Source organism: Neovison vison, chromosome 7 (assembly GCF_020171115.1).
Source record: "Neovison vison isolate M4711 chromosome 7, ASM_NN_V1, whole genome shotgun sequence".
NCBI classification, from domain to species: domain Eukaryota; kingdom Metazoa; phylum Chordata; class Mammalia; order Carnivora; family Mustelidae; genus Neogale; species Neogale vison.
Window position 1 is genome coordinate 12,752,406 of NC_058097.1, and position 21,878 is coordinate 12,774,283.

The window sequence follows — 21,878 nt, forward strand, 5'->3', positions numbered from 1 at the left end:
GTTAATTACAGTACAACTTTATTAATACTGGAATCTTCACAGTGCATTTGTTACTTGTAGCAGTGACTATTTAAATCAAGGGGGGGGTGAGGGGGCAGGGAGGAGAGGAAAATTTATCCAAAAACGGACAGAAAAGAAACAAAATGGCCCAGATGGGATGGGGGAGGGGTGTGGTGGGAAGGGAAGAAAGGGTGAGTAGGAACCAGGAGCAGAGACCCGGGTGGGAAAATAAATTAAAAAAAAGGAACAAGTTAACAACAGCACCAGAAAAGTTACTTCAGTCAAAAGACGCTTTTGAAAAGAATATTTCTCTGTACAAAATGGGAAAAAAAAAAAAAAAAGAAAAAAAAAAAACGAATGTAAAGAAGTTCCCCAAACCAAAGTTTGTGATGTGGGCTGGTTGGCTCGGATCCCGAGGGGGTGGGCCTAAGAGGTGGGCGCTAGATGGGAGACAGGCGGTCAAGGGGATGGAGGAGTTATGTACAGCCCTGGGGTGGCTTGGGGGGGAGGAGGCCTGAGCCTGGGGGGGTGGCTCTGCCATGCCCACCCCCCTCCTTGGGTCTCCCAAGTCACCCCCTACCCCACTGCTCCTTGCCCTGCTCATATCACACACCCTGCATCTTACTCCCTCAGCCCACCCCGGGGAAATGCCAGCACAGCCCTGTGGGGGAGGGGCAGTGTATTTGCCTGCCCACAACACCCCCCCCCCCACCGCCCTGGCCTTCCCCAACGGGCCATCTACTCTCCTGTCGTCTTCAGGCCCTCCCTCACCTGGGCCCTCTCTCAAGATGCTCTAACCTGGGCTCTCGGGTTGGCCTGAGCGGTCAGCAAGGCTGTTCTCAGACCCAGCAACTTACAGATACCATCCTCCATCTGCCCTTGGGTGGCTGGGGGTGGGGGGGCTCCAGGCACCCAGGGGCCACCTTGGTGCCCCCAGACCTGCCTGGCCACCTTGCTTGGGCCCCGGTTCCCTGCACAAGAACTACCAGTAGCTCCAGCCTGGTGCTGAGCCTCAGCCCCAATCCCTGCTCTCCCGACCCCAGGAGGCCCCCTGCCCTGTGGTCCCGCGCCCTCCAAGCCCGGCCACCCTCACTGCCAGCCGGCGGGACACCAGGAAGCCCTCCACTCGCCCTGATGCACCTGCTTCTACCTGCTTCGAGTTGGCGGGACTCAGCACGTGGAGGGGAGGGAACCCCTCACCCCGCACCCACCACCAGCACAGGACTGGACTCCGGGGGGACCGCACTGGGTTGGCATCTCCTCTGGCGACAGAGAGTCAAAGCCAAGCTCCCTGGGCTACACCCCAGCCCCATCCAAGCAGATGTGCTGGCCAACCCCCAACACCCGGCCTTCTCCAACCTTATTTTGGCTTTGCTCCAGAAACTGGAGGAAAAAAACAGCTGCCCGCTGGCTTTGAGGAAGCAATTTGGCCCTCCTCCTCCTGCCATGGGCCCACCGGGCCACTGTGAGGACCCCTGTCCCTCAGGCACTCTTGGACACCCTGTATGGTCCACCCTGTCCCCACCCCACAGTCCTGTCTAGTCAGCTCTTTCGCTATTATATTCATAAAATAACCCCCACACCCTCTACCCAGCTCCAGCCCCTATGCCCAAAGGTGGCCGAAACCGTGACCAAAGTGCCACCAGAGTTAAATTCTCAACGTGCCCATGTGAGGGCCACACATCCGAAAGCAGCTCCTGGGGGGCCCGGCCAGAGGACCCTGTGGCCTGCCCCTCCCCCGCAGTCACACTAGGTCCTGAAGCCACCTTAGGCGCCACGGTCTTCTCCAAACACGTCCCCAAGACTCAACACAGGGCCCTGGGGCTGCGCGCCTCTTCCCTCCACAGGAGGCTGGGCCTCCCAACCTCAACCTGCTCCCCGCCATCCCGTGGAGCTTTTCAGTCAAAGCTCACACCTCAGCCGACTGGGCGCTGGGCCCCTCCGCAGACAACATGCCTCCCTGCCAGAACTCGGGAAGGGGAGAGAAAGGGGAAGGAGGGAGAGGGGCCTGGTCTCCAGGAGAGGCCGCAGGCAGGGCAGGCCCAGAGCAGGGCTCCCCCAGTGGGTGGGGGCGGGGGGGGGGGAGGGGAGAGGCAGGGCCTGAGGAAGAGGAAGAGGAGGGGCAGAACAGGCAGGAAACATAAAACAGGCTCCAGATCCAGTTCAAGGCCTGCAGGCTCCGAGCTGGCGGGCTTGGTTAAAGAAGTCACTTCCCATGTAAATGCTGAAATCCAAGATGAGTGTCTTTCCATCACACGTGACTTAAAAAACAGAAAACCAAAGGCTTGCCTGGCTCTGCTGTCTCCTCGCTGTGCCTTCGCTCTGAGCGGCCGTGGGTCACTGGTCCGGCCACCTGCGTCACACGGGGCCGGAGGGCGGGAGGGCGGCGCCATCACAAGATGCGGGGCGCCGACCTGTCGTTGGTGACGGTCCTGCGGAGCCGCACCCCGCGGCGGATGGCCACCAGCATGTCTTCGGCCGGGGGGTCGCCGGAGGCGGCAGGGGGTGGGCTGGGCGTCTCAGTAGGGGCGGCGGTGGCGGCCAGGGCCGTGGGGAAGGGGAACTGGCCCTCGCCCAGGGCGTGGGCGCCCGCCACCAGCTCGCCGAGCTTCTCCACCAGGCTGTGGCGGTTGGCGGCCAGCTGCTGCTGCTCGTCGTCGTCGTCCGCCGCCAGCCCGGCGTAGCCCGCCGCCTCGGGGGCCGGGCTGGCCCACGCCGTGTTGGGCAGGCTCAGCCGCTTTGGGGAGGCCTTGGCCAGGTCCGCGGCCAGGGGCGAGGCAGCCTCGTCGCTGTAGAAGACGCACTCCTCGCTGCCCGCCCGCGTGGGCCCCGCGTAGCCGGGGGAGTCGGGCACGGTGGGCGTCTTCACCGGGACGATGGGCGGCCGGATGGGGATGGGGCCGGCGCTGGAGAGCGCGCGGCGCACGGCGGGCTTCGTGGACGGCGTGCGGCGGATGGTGGCTACGCCGGGGGGCGCGCCCGAGGCGCTGGGCAGCCCCGCGGTGGAGGCCGGCCGCTTGGTCTGGATCAGGCGGCGGTAGTTCTGGGCGATGTTGCTGTTGCGGGGGATGGTGGATGACTTGTCGAACTCGGCCGGGCCCTCGCCATCTGCGTCCCCGTTCACGGAGTAGCAGTCGTAGTCGGAGCCTGGTGACACGGGATGCGGTGGGCCGGGGCTCGGAAGGCCGGCTGATCCGCCCCGGCCCCGGCCCCAGGGCCTACCTTGGGACGGGATGGTGTCCTCGGAGCACGAGGGCGTGGTGGTCTGCGTGCTGTAGCCGCTGGAGTACTGCAGCGAGTCCCGACTGCTCTTCTGGTGCTCCAGGCTCAGGCCGCGGGTCAGCACCATGGCCAGGTCACTGGCGGCGGGGGACACCTCCTCGCCGTGCTGGGGGCGGGAAGACTGCAGGCTGAAGCCCGGCTCCCTGCTGCCCCCCTCAGCCCGGATTCCATGTGGCTCCCGCCAAGAAGCCAGGGCTGGCCCCGACACCAGTTGCTGGGCCTTCAGGTACGGACCTGGGAGTGAAGGTGGGGCCCTGGCTGGGCTGCCGGAGAGCTGGCGCCTACCTTGGCTGCGATGGTGGCAGGGGACATGCGGGGTCGCGGTGCCTCCTCGCTGCTGGGGCCCAGGGCACCCCCGCTGGCCAGGCCTGGTTCTGTGTCTCGGGGGTGCTCCGCTCGGTCCTTTCTCCGCTGCAGGCTGGTGCCCGAGGGCTGCTCGTGGGGGCCCGCCTTGGTCCAGTCCTGCAGGGGGTGGCGAATGGGTCAGGGGGCCCTTGGCCCTGTCATCCGCAGTGATGGGTCCCCTCACTATTGTTGAGGTTCAGGGTTTTCAGGCCCATATACGGGTCAGGCCCATGATCATGGCCAAGGACAGAGCATGGAGGGTACCATGACCCCTCAGTCCCTCCAGGCCCAGGGGTAGGATAGCATGTCCCAGGAGGGAAAGATGTGTGTTGGGAGTGGCTGCAGGTGTGCCCAGGCGGCTTTTCCTGTGGGGAGCAGGCACTGTGTGCACCCCCCGCTGGTTGACCCTGGACCCTCCCTGCGTCCCACTGCAGGTGGGGAGCACTGACCGAGGTGGGGGAGCTGCACTCGCTAACGGACTGGCAGGTTTCCGAGGCCTCTGAGGACGCAGAGCTGGAGGACTTCTGCCATGCAGAGGCGAGCAGGCGGGCGGACGGGGCGGGGAGGCCAGGAGGAGAGGAGAGAACAGACCTGGTCACGGCGCCGGCATGCAGCGGGGCGCTCCGGCTCGGTGCCCCACCCCGCCCCCCCTGCGAGCATCTGCGGCAGATCTCAGCACCCTGAGTGTGCACGGCGGGCGCCGGCCGACTCCACGGCCCAGCCCAAGAGCCAGAGGCAGTGAGAGTTCACAACAGGACTCGCTGCCCACGGCCTGGATGTGGCAGGCCAGGGAAAGAGAGACACGAGGGAGGGTGGAGGAGTCGACGGCGTCCCTGTTGTGTCAAAAGAACACGCCTGCGGGAAGGAAGGAGTCCGGAGCTCCATCCTGCACGCGCAGAGCGGAGCTGCCTGTCCGCTGTCCACACACAGATGCGACACAGGCAACCGCATTTACAGGTCTGGAGTCGAGGGAGAAGACAAGGGTAGCAGCCACCAATCCACAGCCATGAGACAGAGTAAGGTCACCCCGGCAGCAGAGGCCGTTAGAAGGTACAAGGACCCAGGCAGGCCCATAGTCAGTGACTGGGAAGAGGAGGGTCCAGCCAAGGGGAGGAGCAAAGAGCTGCCAGAGAAGTGGGAAGAAAACCAGCAGCAGACGATGTTACAGAACTCAGAAGGAGCTGCCCCGCGGAAGAGGGACAGGCAGCGGCGCTAACGCTGCCAGGGGTCTATCAGATGAGAGCACAGAGGCCTCCCTGGAGACTTCAAGAACTAGGTCACAGAATGGTGGCGGCTGGGAGTCCACTTTTGAGTGGACCATGTGTGCAGGGGAGACTCCTGCTCTGGGCTGGTGCAGGGATCAGGTGGCCTGGGAAGCCCCCATCACAAGACGACACAAGAATGAAGACCAAAGCAGCAGCCAGGGCGGACGTAGGACCATGAGGGCTCCCTGAGGCACATGCTGAGAGCAATACAGTGACTGGGAGACTGGGGAAGGGCCAAGGTGAGGGGCAAGCCCTGTGATGGCCTGAATTAAGGGTCCAGCAAGAGGTGTGCAAAGGCTCCATTATTGGTACTGCACCTGCCCTGTCAAATTCTCCTTAATTTAGACCCCCAGATTTTTTACAGTTTCTGATGAACCAAAATCACCAAAATAAAAGGTAATAAAGCCCCACAGGTGAGGCTTCGATGAAACAAGAAGCAAATGTGGATTTACCCACAGAATTGTGAAAGCAAACAAAAACCAAGAGAAAAAGCATTAGGAACACTCCGTGGAAAAAGTCAATGTTAATTCATGAACAAATACTTAAACTGGGCATAGAAAAAACTTCCTTAATCTGATAATAAAGAGTGTCTAGACAAATACCAATATATTTCCCTTGGAGGGTGGGAAAGAGAGAAGGATGCCCACGGTCACCATTTCTGCTCAGTACTGGGAATCCTAGCAGGGCAGTGAAGCAAGAAGTAGCAGAAAGCAAAGGGATTGGCAAGGAAGAAAAAAGCAGTCATTACTCATCAAAAACATGATGGTTGTATATGCAGAATTCTCACGAGTCTACAGTTACCAGAAATGACAAGCGACTTTAATAAAATTATTCAATATAAGATTAATATGCCAAAGAAAAAAACCAAAATTTTAAATATCAGCAGCCAACAAACCAAAAAACCCCTAAGGAGCTAATATAATTTAAAATACTATCAACAGGGGCGCCTGGGTGTCTCAACCGGTTGAACATCCAACTTGATTTTGGCTCAGGTCATGATCTCAGGGTCATGGGGTCCAGCCTCACATCAGGCTCTGCGCTTAGTGTGGAGTCTGCTTGTCCCTCTCCTTCTGCTCCCCTTCCCACTTGCTTACTCAAATAAGTAAGTAAATAATAAGTAATCTTTAAAATGAATAAATAAAATATCATCAATAAATATCAAATATCCCGAAAAAAAAAAAATCCAGTGATAGATGTGGAACACCTTTACGTGCAAACTACGAAGCATCACCAAGAGAAGCAAAAGCCAAAATAAATGGAGAGACGTGAGCAATCCCCAGTCAAAACCCTAGGAGCTGCTGTTACTGTTGTTTTGATGGGAAATGACCAGCTGACATTAAGGGATACAAGGAATTGCGAAGGGCCAAAATTAGACAAGGGCATACTTAAGAATAACAAAGCCAGAAGATTTCTGTTAGCACGTATCAAAGTTTTGTACGAAGTGACAATAATTAAGGCGGTATGGTCTTGGTATGAGAACACAAATCAACCAACAGACAGAATACAGACTCCCAAAACGGCTACAGGTACATAGATCACACCTGATTTATAGCAAAGATGACACTGTAGTGCTGTGGGGGTAAGACACGGCCTCTTCAGTAACTTGCCAATTAGATATCTGTGTGGAAAAATGACCCCTACCTCCTATTACACACGCGCGTGCACGTATACAATCAATTCCTGATGAGGAGCAGATCTGGGTAAAAAAGAGACTTTTCTAGGGAAATATCTTTGTGACTTTGGAGTGCACAAACGTGGCTCAGAATGCAAAAAGCACAATGTAAAAAAATGAGTAAGTGGAACAAACTGGACATCCGTTAAAATTAAGAATTTTAGGTCATTAAAAGACTCCATTAAGAGAGTAGAAAGGGATGGGACGCCTGGGTGGCTCAGTGGGTTAAAGCTTCTGCCTTCGGCTCAGGTCATGATCCCAGGGTCCTAGGATCGAGCCCCACATCGGGCTCTCTGCTCAGCGGGGAGCCTGCTTCCTCCTCTCTCTCTCTGCCTACTTGTGATCTCTGTCTGTCAAATAAATAAATAAAATCTTAAAAAAAAAAAAGAGAGTAGAAAGGGAGCCCACAGAATCAGAGATCACAGATGAAGGAGTTGTATCCCTAATATATAAGAAGTCCTAGGAATTAATAAGAAAAAAAAAACAAAAACAAAAATCGGGGCACCTGGGTGGCTCAGTGAGTTAAGCCTCTGCCTTCAGCTCAGGTCATGATCCCAGGGTCCTGGGATTGAGCTCCGCATTGGGCTCTCTGCTCAGCGGGGAGCCTGCTCCCCCGCCCCCGCTGCCACCTGCCTCTCTGCCTACTTGTGATCTCTGTCAAATAAATAAATAAAATCTTAAAAAAAAAACAAAACCCACCTAGTAGAAAAACGGGCAAAACGTGAACAGTTCCTTCAGAAAAGAGGAGAGCCAAGTGGCCTGAGAAGGTGCTCAACCTTATTCCTTATCAGTGACCTGCACATTAAAAACACAGGGCACTACCAGAAGTTCCCCCCAGAATGGCTAAAATGAAAAAGATGTAAAAACACCAAGGGTTGGTGAGGACGAGGAGCAGCCACCCCCCACTGTTACAGGAGTCTTGCCAGAAATGTGGGACCCCAGTCTAATTATGGGTAGACACCAGACACACCCAAACTGACAGATGTTCCACGAAACAGTTGACCGGTATCAAAAGTATCAAAGTCAGGAAAGAAGGACTGAAAAACCACCACGGATTTGAGGAGCCACAAGAGATCCGACAACTAACTGTGACTCAGGGTCCTGGGCTGGATCCTGCCCTCCTGGACCAGAGAAACGGGCAACATTTGAGAAAAGACCTTAGGTTCATCAATAGTATTGTAGCTACATGAGGGGTTAACATCAGGGGAGGCTTGGGAGGGGTAGGTGAGAAGTCTGTACTCTTTTGACCACTTTCCTACAAGTCTGAAGTTATTTCAAAATACCAAGTTGGAAAAAAGCCTCAATGGAGAGGTTAAGTTCCTGTGACATGGAGAAAAAGGAAACTGGAAGACAGTCTTGAATAAATGATCCAGAACATCATCTAGAGAAGGGAGGAGAACGAAAGTGTAAGAATTAAGAGGATACAGAGCAGAATAAATGAATTGGAATCTCAGAGCCAATAGCAAGAATGAAAGTAGGAATACATAAATAATGGCTGAAAACTTCCAGAACATATGAAAGACAAGAATAGAAAGAGGGAGGTATACAAACATATCAAATGAGGTTACGTAAAAATGAAACTGCAACACAAACTGAAGGGCAAAGATCTTCAAAGTGACCAGGGAGCAAAGTAAGCTCACTCGCAAAGGAACAACAATCTGATGGACAGCAGACCTCTCAACCGACAGAAGCCAAAACTCACATTGGAAAAATACCCAAGTGTGGAGAGAGAATAGCTACTACCTCAGAATCGTGTCCCTGGCAAAACTTTCAAGAAAGATGACAAAATGACACATGTTTACAGAAAAACAAAACTCAAGAATTTACTACTATAGATCTATTCTAAAAGAACTTCTAAAGGGGGGAGCCTGGGTGGCTCAGTGGGTTAAAGCCTCTGCCTTCCGCTCAGGTCATGATCCCAGGGTCCTGGGATCAAGCCCCACATCAGGCTCTCTGCTCAGCAGGGACCCTGCTTCTACCTCTCTCTGCCTGCCTCTCTGCCTACTTGTGATCTCTGTCAAATAAATAAATAAAATCTTAAAAAAACAAAGAACTTCTAAAGGAAGTGCGATACTTCAGAAAGAAGATTTGAGGTGCAAGAAGAAATAATGAAGAAATGTGTAAACACATGGAGAAATCTAGACAAATATTGTCTGTGTGAAATGATAGTGAAGTTCAGGAAAAAACGTCATTTGTGACTGTTATAAAAAAAATAGAGAGTAACATGTAATAGCTTATAAGTTGGGAAGAAGTGGGTGACCAAGTTAAAATAATGATTAAGATCCTTGAATTATTCAGGAAGTGAGACCCTTTGTAAGGGTGTATGGTAAAATTTCAAGGTATCCTGTAAAAGAAAAGAAACACAGTATAACTTACAATCTAGCAGGGGGAACAAATGGGAAAAAGAAAAACAACTGCCAAGGGAAGAGACAAAAGAGGCAAAGAAAAAGCAGAATGAATAAAAAGAAAAAAGACAGGAATCCAAATATGTCAGTCATCACAATAAATATAAATGGACTAAAAATACCAAGAGATTGTCAACCTGTATAAAAGAAAACCTGGGGCGCCTGGGTGGCTCAGTGGGTTAAGCCGCTGCCTTCGGCTCAGGTCATGATCTCAGGGTCCTGGGATCGAGTCCCGCATCGGGCTCTCTGCTCGGCAGGGAGCCTGCTTCCTCCTCTCTCTCTCTGCCTGCCTCTCTGCCTATTTGTGATCTCTCTCTGTCAAATAAATAAATAAAATTAAAAAAAAAAAAAAAGAAAACCCAAGCATCTGCTGTTTTAGGAGACTCAACTGAAACATAAAGATACAGTGAGTTTAAAAGCCAAGAGAAGAGGAAAATAATATATATCTTGAACAGAATATAGCTGAGATAGCTGTAGTAACACCCAAAAAAAGAGACTTTAAGATGAAAGGCATTATAAGGAACAAAGGATCAACTACATCATGTTAGAAGATTCAAGTCACCACGAAAAGTTGACATTTTAAACGTGTATACACTTAATAAAAGAGTCTCAAAATGTATACAGCAAACACACATAGAACTATATGGGAGAAATTAACAAGTCTAAAATTTTTCAGTTAGACATAGGTGAAAAAGACAGAAGTGAATGGAAAATGAGGTAGAGATGGTCAGGGCAGACAACTCTTTCGAGAAGTTCTGCTATGAAGGATACTAGGTAGTTGGAGGATAACATGGGGGGAAGGGAGAGCTTTTAAGATGCAAGATGCTAGAGCTTGTTTGTGTTACTGATGGGAATGAGCCAGCACAGGGAGAGAGACTGAAAGTGTAATGGGGATATCCTTGAGCAAAGACCCCAAAACTTAAAATACTGAGCCCAAATGGAGGCACTAGCCTAGATGGGGAGGAACAGCAGACTGGATCCAAATGCAGTCACTCCTGACACCCTGAGGATAGCCCTCTGGGCAGGCGGCCTGCCGTTCTTTTGTCTTCTACTGTGGTCCCTCTGTTTGCCCATCTCACTGAGGCTGCAGGATCTAAGCCTGCTTCTGGGGAGATTTGTGGGGCTCCAGGGGATGACTTCTAGGGCCAGCCACCCCATTATAGTAAGCCTATGCAGGGGGAGGGTCACAAGGGATCCGAGCTGCTAAGCAGCCCCCTCGGGGCTCCCATGGCTGGAAGAAGGCAGGAGGTAGGGAATCAGGAAATGGTGAGGAAGTGGGGCCACAAAAGCCCCCGGCTGATGCCTCTGTGGCCCATGCAGGTGGCTCTAACCTTCTCTACCTCTCCGTAGCCAGGCTGGTCCCCAGTGAGGGGATCCTGGGGACCTCCAGGCCTGTTTCAACAGCTGCAGGCCCTGTAGACATTCCTCACCTGGCTGGTGATGTCGGAAGGCATGGGTGAGGGGGGCTTGGAGTACGTGGCGTCCTGGGAGACGAAGCCAGAGTCGTGGGACGAGACGCTGGAGAGGCGGGCGGCTGCGGTGGCTGGCTGGGCCAGGCTGCGGTAGCGACAGGTGGAACTGGGTGAGTATGTTTGGGCACCCCCAGGCCACGGGGCTCCGCCACCCTTGGCACCGCTACTGCTGCTGGGGGCACTGGGGGAGTCAGGGAGGGGGACAGCGGCCAGACAGGGAGACACAAGGGTGCGTGTGGAGGAGAGGGTGACAGACGAGGGTGGAGGAAAGAGGTGAGGGGCAAAGGAAGGAAAAGACAATGTCAGACTACAAGTTGTGAGGCCGGGGTGCCACAGAAGAGTTGGGTTGTGGGACGGTGGGGGGTAGGGGTGGGCAAGGGACCACACCCAAGAGCTGGCCCGGCATCTGCCCCAGAGAACCCCAGGGTTCCAGGGCATCCCTAGGGCCAAGCTGTCACTCTGCTTCCTACTTTGCCATTAACAACCGAGTCACAAAGCATCAAACCCCGGCCCATTTGGGCTAGAACCCAACACAAGTCGGCTTCTGGATTGCCTCCTCAAAGTCTGATTTTTGCCATGAAATCCTAACTGGGTATCTAGGCTCCGGTGACTGTCTGTGTGAGTCCTGGACCCACCATTGTCCTCATCCCCTCCACCCCCTTGACTGTGTCCCGCCCTCCACAGCTCCCACCCTCTGTGCAGCCACTTCACACTTGGCCAATGAGGGCGGCCTTCTTTCCGAACCAGATGCTGAAGTTACTCAGCCCCCACCCTGGGTCACGGGTGTCCTCTGACATCAGCCCTTCCTGCCGTGATAGACACCTACCTGAGGTCCAACAGACCTGGGCCCCCTCCCTCCCCAGGAGCTGCTGATGGCCATGCCCGGCTTACCTCCTTGCCCCGGTGCCCAGAGGTGGTTCTGGGGAAGGGGAGCCTGGGACAGAGGGGCCTGTCCCACTACTAACTCACTCTGTGCTCACTTCCCTCCCCACTAAGGAACCTTGAATCTTAAATGTCTCCTGGTGTCCCTGATCCTGAGTCTGCACCATGATCGAACGAGACTCTGGGGGCCAGCACGGGCTGGGGTTCGGGCAAGAGGCAGCGGCCAGGAACCAGAGCTCAGGAACCAGCCAGGTTGGAGTGTCCCTTCCTGTGGGACCTCAGCACACCTTCCCAGAAGCATCTGTGCCCCTCCCTGATTTTATATTCTTACTATCCCTCCACACCTGCCAACAGTCGTGCAATGCCACAACCCAGGCCTCCGTTTCCCCTTCAGTGAGATGGAGGACACCACCATACCTGATACGGTGGTGTTAGGATTCAGTGAAGAAAAGGCATAAAGCATGGCCCCTGGCACACCGTGACTGCTCTGTAAACGAAGCTGCTCTGGCCCCCGCCACCCCGCTTCCTGCTACCACACGCGTGCGTGGGCAGCAGCCCCAACACACAGGTGCGTCTGTCCTCCGTGCTTGCACGCAAATTCCTCTGTGATGCACTTGTGTGAATTCTGGGGCCCGGAAGCAGCTCTTGATGCAGCTTTGCCGGGAGCGTCCCAATCCTCTCCTTGGGGACCCCCGCCTCCCGGCCTCGCCCCCTGACCCCGTCTACCCTGCACTGACCTGCACATGCTGGACTTCCGTGAGCCAGAGCCGCCGGGCGACGATGGGGGCGTCTGGTAGGACCAGCTATAGTCCGAGCCCTTCAGGTCTTTGATCACCTGGACAGGGACAGGGTCACTGGAGGCAGCCTTCCTCTGCAAAGAGCCTGTGTTCTGGGGGCCTCCACAGAGGTCTCATAGGGCCAGAGGTCCCCCACTCTCTTCCCTATTGAGAGCCAAGCCTTGGCAAGAGACCCTCCAGGGGAGTCTGAAAGCAGGGCTGCCGGAGGAGGGGGAAGAGGAACATCAAGGGAGACTCTGCCCCCCCCTGCCGCTTCTCAGGGATGCTGCCCCCTCCTGGGGGGTAGCCACTGGAGAACCAGGTATCCCTGGGGACTCACTGTCCTGGCAGAGCAGCCCAGAGAGTGACCATGAGGGACACCATGGGGCTCAAACCTTGGCTCTGCTGTGCCCCTCAGGCAAGTTCCTGGAACCTCAGCAGCCCTGTGAGCAGCCCGTGGTTCCTGTCTTGCAGGGCCATTGGTGGGGGGGTTCAATGGGATGGTGTAGAAAGTGCCTGGCAGAGGGCCGGGCACACGGTAGGTGCGGGGTGAGAGCAACGTCACGGGCCTGTCCAGGAGGACCGCCCCTCGTGCAGTGGGAGCACGACAGTGAGCCGAGCGCGTAGGAAGTGTGGGCAGGTGTGTCTGTGTGCCTGGGACCAGGGGAGGGGCCAGGTTCCGGCTACAGACGACAGGAAAGCGTCACCAAGTCTGGCTTGTTCAGGGAGAGCCTGGGGGCAGACACGGGGCCCAGTGCCACGGGACCTCCCCACTTCTGCTCTCAGACGGAGGCTCCCACTGGGTCCTGGGCACACCATCCCTCCCTGGGGCAGGTGCTCCTGGATGTCCCACAGTGCGTGTTAGGACGTGTCTGGTCCTCTGTCCTCTTTTTTCCTCTACCGTCCCCAACCAAGGGCGGGCCAGCCCCACCCCTGTCCCCAGTCCCCAGGCCTGGCCGCACCTGCTCGCTGGCGGGGGGCAGCTTGTGGGGTTCGGCCGTCAGCACCACCAAGTCGTCGATGATGCCCTGCAGGTGCGTGATCTCTCCCAGCATGGTCAGCTCGCCGTTCTGGGGAAGCCGCGGGTCAGACCCACCGGCCCTGCCCATGCCCCCCACCCTGGAGGGACGGGCCTCCCCTGGCTTCTCCCCTCTCACCCAGCGCTGCTCAGGCCTGATGGAGGCTGGACCCCGACACCCTGGGGCCACTGGGACCATAGGTCCAGCCTGAATTAGCGCATCACGAGCTATGAGACCCGCCTTTGGGCGGTGAGCATGCGGCTCCGAAGACACGTGGCAGGGATGACTGAGCCGCGGCCTTTCTCAGAGGTCGCGGGATCAACCCTGAGCCTGGTCCCACCTCCTGGGGCCATGGAGTCACCCAGATGGACTCCCAGCAGCGGCTCCCGAATCCTGATTCTTGGGATTTCCTCAGGTTCTTGGAGACCCTTCAACTAGCCCAACGGCGGGGATGCTGAGAACAGCGCAGATTCCGAGGGACCCACCACCACAGGCTGCAGGAACGTGATGAAGGTGCAAAAGCGCCCACGCTCCTCGATCAGGGCCCGGCGCACCGCCTGCTTCTCTGTCTCCTCCAGCAGCAGGTACATGTCGTTGACGTCCTGCAGGGCGCTGTCCAGCTGAGGCTGCAGGTCTCCTTTCCCTGGAGGGGTGGGGAGGAGAGGCCGCGCTGGGGACGCCGCCCGGCTCGCCGCGTGTGTGGCTCAGGCCCCGTGGTACATCCCTGGAGGTGGGGCTGGGGACTGCCACAGGGGTTCCGGGGACTGGGGAGGACAGCCAGGACTCCAGGGCTTGTGCCGGGGCTGGTCCCAGAGCAGGCAGAGAGGACAGACAGACACACACACACAGGAAAGACACCAAAGCTGCAAAGCCACCGGGGACCTGGAGTGGGCGAAGCCCACCGGGAACCACCCCGGGAGCAGGTGTGCCCAGGGGAGTCCAGCAGAGGCCTCCACAGCTGAGACTTCCAGCCCTGGGGGTACCCTCACTGCCTGTGGGCCAGTACCCCCTCACCTCACCGGGCACAGGGAGAGGACAAAGTAGAGCCAGAGGGCTCAGCTGTAGGCCAGGCTACTGAGGGGTGTGGGGGCCAGGAGAACTAGGGGCTGGGCGCCTGGGGAGGGGAAGGGGCTTTTCTCAGTGTGGGCTCCCACTCAGCTCAGGGAGTGGTGCCCAAGGACAGCAACAGTGACACAAAGCAGCAGCAGCAAGAGAGAGAGAGAGAGAGGCAAGAGGGTGATGGAGAGATGGTAAGACAGGAAGTGAGAAGGCAACAGGTAATGGGGTAGGCCTGGTGGGAGGGGGTAGCCAGGGCCTGCGCCCCCCACCCTGCCCACTCCAACCCCTCTTGGCCTGGCAGACTGACCCAGCAGTGGCCTGGGACTCATCCCTGGCCAGGGGCCCCTGGAGCCCCAGGGGGACTGTGCCCCGGGCCCCTCCCTCGCTGGACCGACCGCCTTCCTCGCTCCTCCTTGGCCTGGAGAGGCTCCTTCCAATGGCCCTGAGCTGGGGGAGACAGACAAATGGGACAAGGACGGGAGGAGCAGCTGGAGGGACGGACATTTGACTTACCAAGTAGCTCTACAGGAAGGATGTGGGAGGAGGAGAGGAGAGACAGAGAAAGAAAGAATGTGTGAAAGACAGCCGGATGGAAAGAGCCACTCCTGGGGCAGGGGTGTGGGTGCCTGGGCCTGTGGGGCCTCCTGCTGCCTCCCTGAGAGGGGAGGGCCTGGGCCAGGTCTGGGGTGTGGGGAGGCTCCCTGTCCCACCCAGCAGGTTGGAGGGTCTTGTCCAGGAGAGGGTCCCTCCAGCCAGGATGGCTCCCTGGGGCACCCCATAGGGTGTGGGGGCTATGGAATGGGGCCCCGGGGGGCTACGTGTCCATGGGCCGCTGTGGGCTCTACCTTTGCGCGCTTTCTTCTGCAGCTTCAGCGTGTCTGAAGACTTTTTCTTGATCTCATGCCGGGCTCGCTTGTACTCTGCACACCGGGTGAGAGGGGAGAGCGGTGATGCGGCGGGGGGGCGGGGCGGGGTGTGCGCTCTGCACAATGGGGGCAGGAAGCCCTGGCTCCAGCCCAGGACCTACCTTTTGCGTGGTCCTTGTCCAGCTGGTTGGCCGACTTTTTCCAGTCCTCGATGCGCTCCTGCAGCGGGTTGATGAGGCTCTCCAGCAGCGCGCTGTGGGAGGCGCGGGAGGGTCAGGGCCACCAGCGGGTTCTCCCTGCGCCCCCCCTACCCGCCCGCCCGTGGCGCCCACTCACTTGGTGAACTGCCGCAGCTTGGTCTCGATGCTGCGGTGGCGCATGCACATGCGCGTGAGCGCCGAGCCAATATCCCGGGTGGCCCCTGGCGAGGCAAGCACGCAGCTTGGGAAGGGGCCCGCTGGGGCATCTGCAGTCCCAGCCTCGGCCACGAGGGGGCGCGCCGGCCCGCAAAGACCGAGCTCGCAGCCCGTGCCCCGCCCCCAGAATTGCGCTATCCCGCGCTGGGATCCCGCGATCTATTGAGGGGGGAATTTGGTCCGTTCTCAAGTATTTGCCGAGACTCTCCGTGCCGGACCAAGGCCCTGCCCATCCCGGCCGTGCCCGCCTGCCGCAGCTGGGGGTGGTCGGGTGGTCAGGCCGGCACGAGAGACCATCCGAAGGGCCTGCCCAAATCCCCTCCAGTCCTGGCGGGAACCCCCTCCGGATGCCCAGAGGCAGGCGTGAGAGTGCGAGCAAGCGCCCGCTACCTTGGTTCTCAGGGGACCCGGGTCCTTGCTACTTGAACTAGAAGGCAGAGGAGACGCCAAGGCCAACAGGGGCTTGGCTGCCCCTGCGTGCTCTCAGACGGACGAGGGGGCTGGTGAGAAGCAGCCATGGTCAGACGCAGTGTACAGAAGGCTGAACCACTGTGGCAGAGGGATCGAGCTGATCGAGGAGCCTCCGCTGTAACATCCCTATCCCCGTTCGCCCACCCCTACTCGCATGCCATTAGTGGTAAGAGGCTCACCCTCTCCACGACCAGCCTATTCTATTACGGAGCAGAATTCAGGGTCCCAACTCTAGGCCCAGTGTCCTCTCCCTGGCTCACATTTCGCTCAGCCTTTCCAGCCTCCAAGCCCAACCTGGGGCATACCCACCCTCCAGCCACGCCCCCTCCCCACCTCGGGTGTTGGTGGCCATGTCTGCCACTTTCTGGAAGGCATCCAAGAAGGCCACAGCAGCCAGCACAGTGGTCCTGGGGAGAGGGACAGTGGGACAGTGTGTGGGTGAGGTGTCCTCTCCTCTGCCCGTCCCCTCCCCAGTGGGGGCACCCTCAGGAGCCTCACCTCAGCTGGGAATGCAGCTTCGTGGCCTTGGAGTTGAAGTCCTCCCAGATGGGGTAGGAGCTCTGCGGAGGAGACGGAGAGTAGTGAGACTGAGGAGGCTTGCAAGGCTCCACCTGGGCTGGGCTCCCTACCTGCCTCCGTCAGGATTCTGGGCAGTTTCTGAGACAGTGGCCCTGCCCCCATGGAGACGGAGGCTCCTGGGTCTTCTGGGAGAACAGAGGACCAAGGACAGAGCCATGGGGCATAAGGAAGGCCTGGCCGTGGGAACGACTTGCCTTTGCTCATCCCTCCCTCCCTGATAGGAAGTCTGGCCTACGGTCTACAGTGGCTACCATTTCGGCCTACACCCTCCATCAGGGGAGACAGAAACAATAAATGGCAGGTTCTGTCTCCTCAGGGCTCCCCTGGGTTATGGCAGGGACTCTGGGCTGAACTGCATGAAGGAAACCATGTCCCTGTGGACATAGGCGGGCTAGTCCACACAGCAAGGGAGGGGCAGAGGGCCAGTGTGCACCAGCAGGGCTCAGGAATGCCAGTCTCAAACTGGGGCCTCTGGGGATCCCCCCATCCCGGGCCCCGGAAGCTGCTACTGGCCCAGACACCCATCCATCCCAGGCCGGCAGCAGTGGCTCCCAGGCCCGGGGAGGCTGTGACTGCTCCAGGGCCCAGCCAGCCTGCCCAGGACAGCCAGGCCCCAGGCTGAATGGGGCCTTGTGCGGCCAACAGAGCCACCTTTCTCCGCCCCCAGTTCCCCTCCCCTCCTGGGGACACAGTGTGGCCTTTATCCCAGTCTGGCCCAAAGCTCTGAATTGGGAGGGGGTTTCCCAGTGGGGAGGCTGGGCTCTTGGCGACCAAGTTGTCCAGTCTGATCAAGGGGCTTTTCTGGTTAATGTGCCCTCCCATGGTGGCTGGGTCCCGGAGAAACCCCGGCCCTGGCCTGAGGGCCCCGTGGTGGCCTGGATGCTTGAAGGGGAGCCCAAGGCCAGCAAAGCCCCGGCCCCAGAGGGCGTCTCCCTTCCATGTAGGCTGGGGCGCTCGGTGCTGGGGAAACAGGGAAAGCAGAGACCCCAGGCCTCAAGGCTTCAGAAGGAGGCTCTGCCAGATTGGAAGCCAAGGGTAGGTTCGAGATGACCTCCCCAGCTGAGGACAGCCGGCAGGGGTGGACAGGAGACAGGACAGCTTCTGACAGCCTTAGCAACTCCCTCTCCTCCCAGCCCAGCCAGTGCCCAGAGAAAGCAAATATTTGAGAAGTTCACACAGGCTGGCGCAGGCCAGGGGAGGCTGTGGGTGGGCTGTCTCCGTGTGCGTGCAGTTCAGGGTCAAGGAGCCTGGTAGGTTGTCCCTGGCAATCCCAAGGAGCTGACCCTCACCTTGGCACCCCCAAGAGTCTTCTGAAAGATGGAGCACTCACATCACCTCAACATCCCAGCCCCAAAGCCTTGCTAAGACCCCTAGGGAAAGGGGCCAATGCTGAGAAGAGAGGGGTCCAAGGGCAGGTGTCCTGACCCCCAGGACATCTTCTGAGCCCCTCAGCAGACTCTGGGCGGGCTTGGAGCACAAGGGACAGACCAGCCATCTCTCCGGCCTCCAGCCAGCCAGGCTCACTTCTTCCTAGACTTCCACCCCGTCAGCTTTCCCAATGGGGAGGAGACAAGACGCGGTGAGGGGGAGGCCTGAGGGGCCCTCAGCAGAGGGACAGGCGCACCTTGGTTTCTAAGGACTGGGGCTCTGCCCCCACTGGTAGGTAATTCATAAAGGACCCCGGATATGTAGAGGTGGTGGGGGGCGGCTGGAGCAGCCAGTGTCCCAAGGACGGGTCTTCAGGGGTTCATCTGGGCCCACGCCCTCAGCCTGGCCATGCCCGGGTCGTCAGGCTCTGAGACTCTGGGTTACCACTCGCAGCGGTGACCGCTGCCGGCCGAGCGCTCGCCGCAGCCAGGCGCTGTGTGAAGCTGTGGGAGCGCGTCGGGTCCTCAGCACAGCCCCGCGAGCTAAACACGACCGTCGCCCGCGTTCTGCACGTCAGGAAACTAAGGCTCAGAGGGATTAACTGATGGGCTCAAGCCCTGTGGATGGCAGGGGCAAACTCTGATCCCATGTCTGACCCGCCACTACACCCGCTTCCAGGGTACAGAGCGGTGAGCATCTGGGAGCTTCGAGGGGAGGAGGGGACAGGAACTGCAGGGACGGGAGAAACACCCACTCTGTCCCCAGTGCCCGTCACTGGAGGTGCTCAGGGGGATGGCACGAGACTGACGTGGAGGTGGCCGGGACTCCTGGCCCTTGGAGACTCGGTCTCTGACCTGGGGTGGGGGGGGTGTTGGTAGTCCTGGCTGTGACCCCAGAGAGAGGGCTTTCTGGGTGACCCTGGACCAGGGCTCCACTCTGGGCCTCAGTTTCCTCACCTGCACCTACATCTCTGGGGCCGAGTGGAGACTCCAGGAGGCGCTGTAGGAGAAGCACTCAGCACCTTGCCCAGTACAGGGCTCAGTCAATGCTGGCTGAAAACAGGGGACACAGGATCCCCCCCTAACTGCGGAGGCCCCTCCCACAGAGCAGGGCCTATGGGAGGACAGGCAAAGTTTATGGGCCCATTTTCTGGATGGGTCAGTGCCAAGTGGAGGCCCCCTTCGCTCTGTTGAAGGCACTTTGCCCTGTCCTGCCATCTTGGGCAAGCCTCTGCCCCTCTCTGAACTTTAGCGGGCGGCCTGGCAACCACCGGGCATCTGAGCTAAGTGAGGCACAGAGGCAGGGAAAGCTCCTGAGCACCCCACCCCAACCCTGACCCAGAGGCCCCCTCCCAGCCCTCCAGCCTCCAGGTGCAGCTCAGGGTCTCTGGCCTCCAGGTGCAGCTCAGGGTCTCTGGCCTCCAGGTGCAGCTCAGGGTCTCTGGCCTCCAGGTGCAGCTCGGGGCGGCTTCCCTCCACCTCTGCTGCCGACCCCAGGCTGGAGCCGGGGCTTCCAGGGGAGCAGCTATGGAGCTGTGGACAGGCCTCATGGGGCAAGCTCGGTTTCCCCAGCTCAGCCCCCTTCCTCTATGCAAGCCCCCGCTGCTTCTGGGGCTCAGACCAGTGAGGGAAACAGCCAGAAGCTGCCCCCCAAAACCAGGTGATCAACCTCCAGGTGGCCCAGTCCCCTGCTCTGTCCCTGGCCCGAACACATGCATATGTCCTAGGTACTTGGCATCACCCCAGGTGAAACTGCCACATGTCAGAAAACCCGGCCTGAATCTCTTGCTGTATCTCCCTTTTCCTTCTGTCCTGATCTCAAAGGTCCTTGCAAATTGCCTGGGGAGAGAGGAACAGTTGTGTCCCTCTTTTCAAGAGAGAAGCTGCTGCTCTCTGCAGTGTTAGCAGAGAGGCTGTCAGCGGGAGGAGGGGGCGGGAAGGTCCCATTCTCTGCCAGACCTGGAAGTAGCGGGGGGGGGGGGCAGGTGGTCTGAGCTGTCTGGTCCTAGGAAGGGATCCCAGGGCCAGGGCTGTGATGTCCCCAGGACAGCAGGGCCTGCTGAGGACAGAGAGGGGCCAGGACTTCTGAGGGCTGGTAGGGTGGTCCAGAGGTAGAGTTGCAAGGGATGGAGGTCTCAGGGGAGCACGCTCTGGGGGTTGGGGGACATCTGTATGCTGCTCACCCTGTAGTTCTCGGTGGTGATGGCCTCAGGCCTCTTCCAGGGGCAGGGATCCAGCAGCTGCCCCTAGGGCTGTTCCCTGGGTAGCACTGGGAGCCTCCGGAAGGGCCTGCCTGGGCACTGTGGGGCTAGCTGCTCTAGGCACTGTGTGGTGTCTCCTCCTGGGCCCGTCATGTCACCGTGGGATTCTGTGTTGTATACTTGGGAGTGTGTGACAGGGTGGGGGCTCTCTGGAGTTCATGTGCAGAGCCCGGTTCTTTCCCCTGCCCCACAGTCCTGCCTCAGAGGAGAAAGACAGGAGCGTTGTTCCCGGCTCCCATCCTGTCACTGAGGCTGCAACTCCCTCTGCCTAGTCAGCCTGGGGCAGTCCTGCCAAACCCTGGCCTCTCTGGGGAGAGGATCTCCTTTGCTCCCCAGATCAACCGAGAGGACTGAGGTCAGGGACAGAGTCAGACAGTCTCCTTAATGACCTTGAGCCAGTCCCAGGCCTCAGTTTCCCCAACTAGTGAGCCAGTGGTGGGCCAAGAGTTGGTGACCTGCTCCTGTCCGGCCTTGGCCAGTCGTGGGGGGGTGCGGGGTTGGGGGTTGGTGAAGGCCTAGGGTGGTAGTAGGCTCTCCCTTGGGGATCCTCCAGAAACCCAAACCCTCTCCCTTCCTCCTTCCAAGGTGAGGACAGAGGCCTTGGGATGCAGGGACAGTCAGCCTGGAGACCTTGGAGTCCTGCAGCTTCCTAGCGCCCGTTTCAGGGGACCTGGGCAGGGGTGTGTTGGGGTGGGGGCGTGCAAGAGTCGCAGGGTCGAGCACAGAGGCCGAGGCCGGCGGTGAAGGAGTTAACGGTTCTCTGCCTTATTATTTTCCCCTGCTTTGGCGGTGACAGCATTGTCTGGGCTCCAGGGCCGTCGGGGGGCGGGGGGATGGTGGTGGTGGTGCGGAATTGGGGCCGCGGAGGGTGCACGGTAGCGGTAGGGGGCGGAGGCCGGCGAGACCCGGGACCCATCACATTAGAACCGTAGTCGAAACCTGAGCCAAACCTCATTGATGATTTGGGGGCTGGGGGCACAGGGAGCCCGCGTGTGAGCAGCCTCCGGTGGGGACCCCGCGGGGGCGCTACGGCCCGGCGACCCCGGACAGAGACCCCGGGGCGCCCCTGGACACCCCGACACACGAACACCAGCACCCCTCAGACGGGGACCCCGAGACCCAGGCACACAGCCGACGCAGGCCGGACGCGTTCAGACAAGGACACACACAGCGCGGCGCGCGCACACAGCGGGGCCCGAACGCCCGCCGCCACTCGTCCCCAGAGGGACCCGCACCCGCGCGCCCGCCGGGCACCCGGCCCCGCCGCACCCCATTACCTTCATGTCGTTGACGATGGCCTGGAAGAGCCCGCCCAGGGCGCCGCACTCCTTCTCCGCCGTCTCCATGCTCCGGCCGGGCGGCGGCGGCGGCAGCGGGCGCGGGCAGGGGCGCGGGGCGCCAGCAGCCGAGGGAGCCGGGCGCGGCGGGCGCTCGCTCCGAGGCCGGGCCGGGCCTCCGCCTCCGGGCGGCGCTCAGCGGCCGGCCGCGCGGCGCTCGGGGCTGGCGGGCCGCGGCGGGGCGGCGCGGGCCATGGCGCGGCGGGGCGGGCGGGCGGCGCGGGGGGCGCGGCGCGGGCAGCTGGCGGCGCGGCCTCGGCGCGGGGACTGGAGCGCCGGCGGTAATCCGAGCTGCCGCGGCTCGGGCGTCACGTGGGCGCGGCGGAGGGAGGACCGCGGCGGGGGTGGGGGGCGGGGGCTGTGGGAAAGGCCGGCGGGGCGCAGGCCCATTCAGCGCCGGAGCC

At 59.2% G+C, this 21,878-nt stretch overlaps 1 protein-coding gene across 7 annotated transcripts; it reads right to left on the reverse strand.

Annotated features, from left to right (window-relative positions):
* Position 1: 1 nt before the first annotated feature.
* On the reverse strand, positions 2-21,547 carry MTSS2 (MTSS I-BAR domain containing 2). Of its 7 annotated transcripts, none has more exons than XM_044255763.1 (15): positions 21,415-21,547; positions 16,429-16,490; positions 16,264-16,337; positions 15,380-15,464; positions 15,205-15,296; positions 15,023-15,097; positions 14,691-14,699; positions 13,604-13,761; positions 13,062-13,169; positions 12,061-12,158; positions 10,400-10,526; positions 4,077-4,151; positions 3,568-3,744; positions 3,223-3,388; positions 2-3,147 (listed from the first exon to the last, which is right to left on the reverse strand). In XM_044255763.1, the coding sequence occupies exons 1-15, from the start codon at positions 21,481-21,483 to the stop codon at positions 2,393-2,395; spliced, it is 2,130 nt and encodes a 709-aa protein (XP_044111698.1). In that variant the 5' UTR covers positions 21,484-21,547; the 3' UTR covers positions 2-2,392. The 7 variants fall into 7 exon arrangements, with proteins under 7 accessions (XP_044111698.1, XP_044111695.1, XP_044111699.1 ...); XM_044255760.1 differs by having other exon boundaries at positions 10,400-10,622; XM_044255764.1 differs by lacking the exon at positions 14,691-14,699.
* Between the last annotated feature and the right edge of the window lie 331 nt (positions 21,548-21,878).

What these genes read in the sequence shown, in the direction of transcription:
- MTSS2 (XM_044255760.1), bottom strand. Translation starts at nt 21,483, where the DNA reads ATGGAGACGGCGGAGAAGGAGTGCGGCGCCCTGGGCGGGCTCTTCCAG. An exon ending in CCATCGTCAACGACATGAAG is followed by an intron (nt 16,491 to 21,414) that starts GTAATGGGGTGC and finishes TCTCCTCCGCAG; the next exon opens with AGCTCCTACCCCATCTGGGA. An exon ending in TGCCCCCCGCCAGCGAGCAG is followed by an intron (nt 12,159 to 13,061) that starts GTGCGGCCAGGC and finishes GTCCCTGTCCAG; the next exon opens with GTGATCAAAGACCTGAAGGG.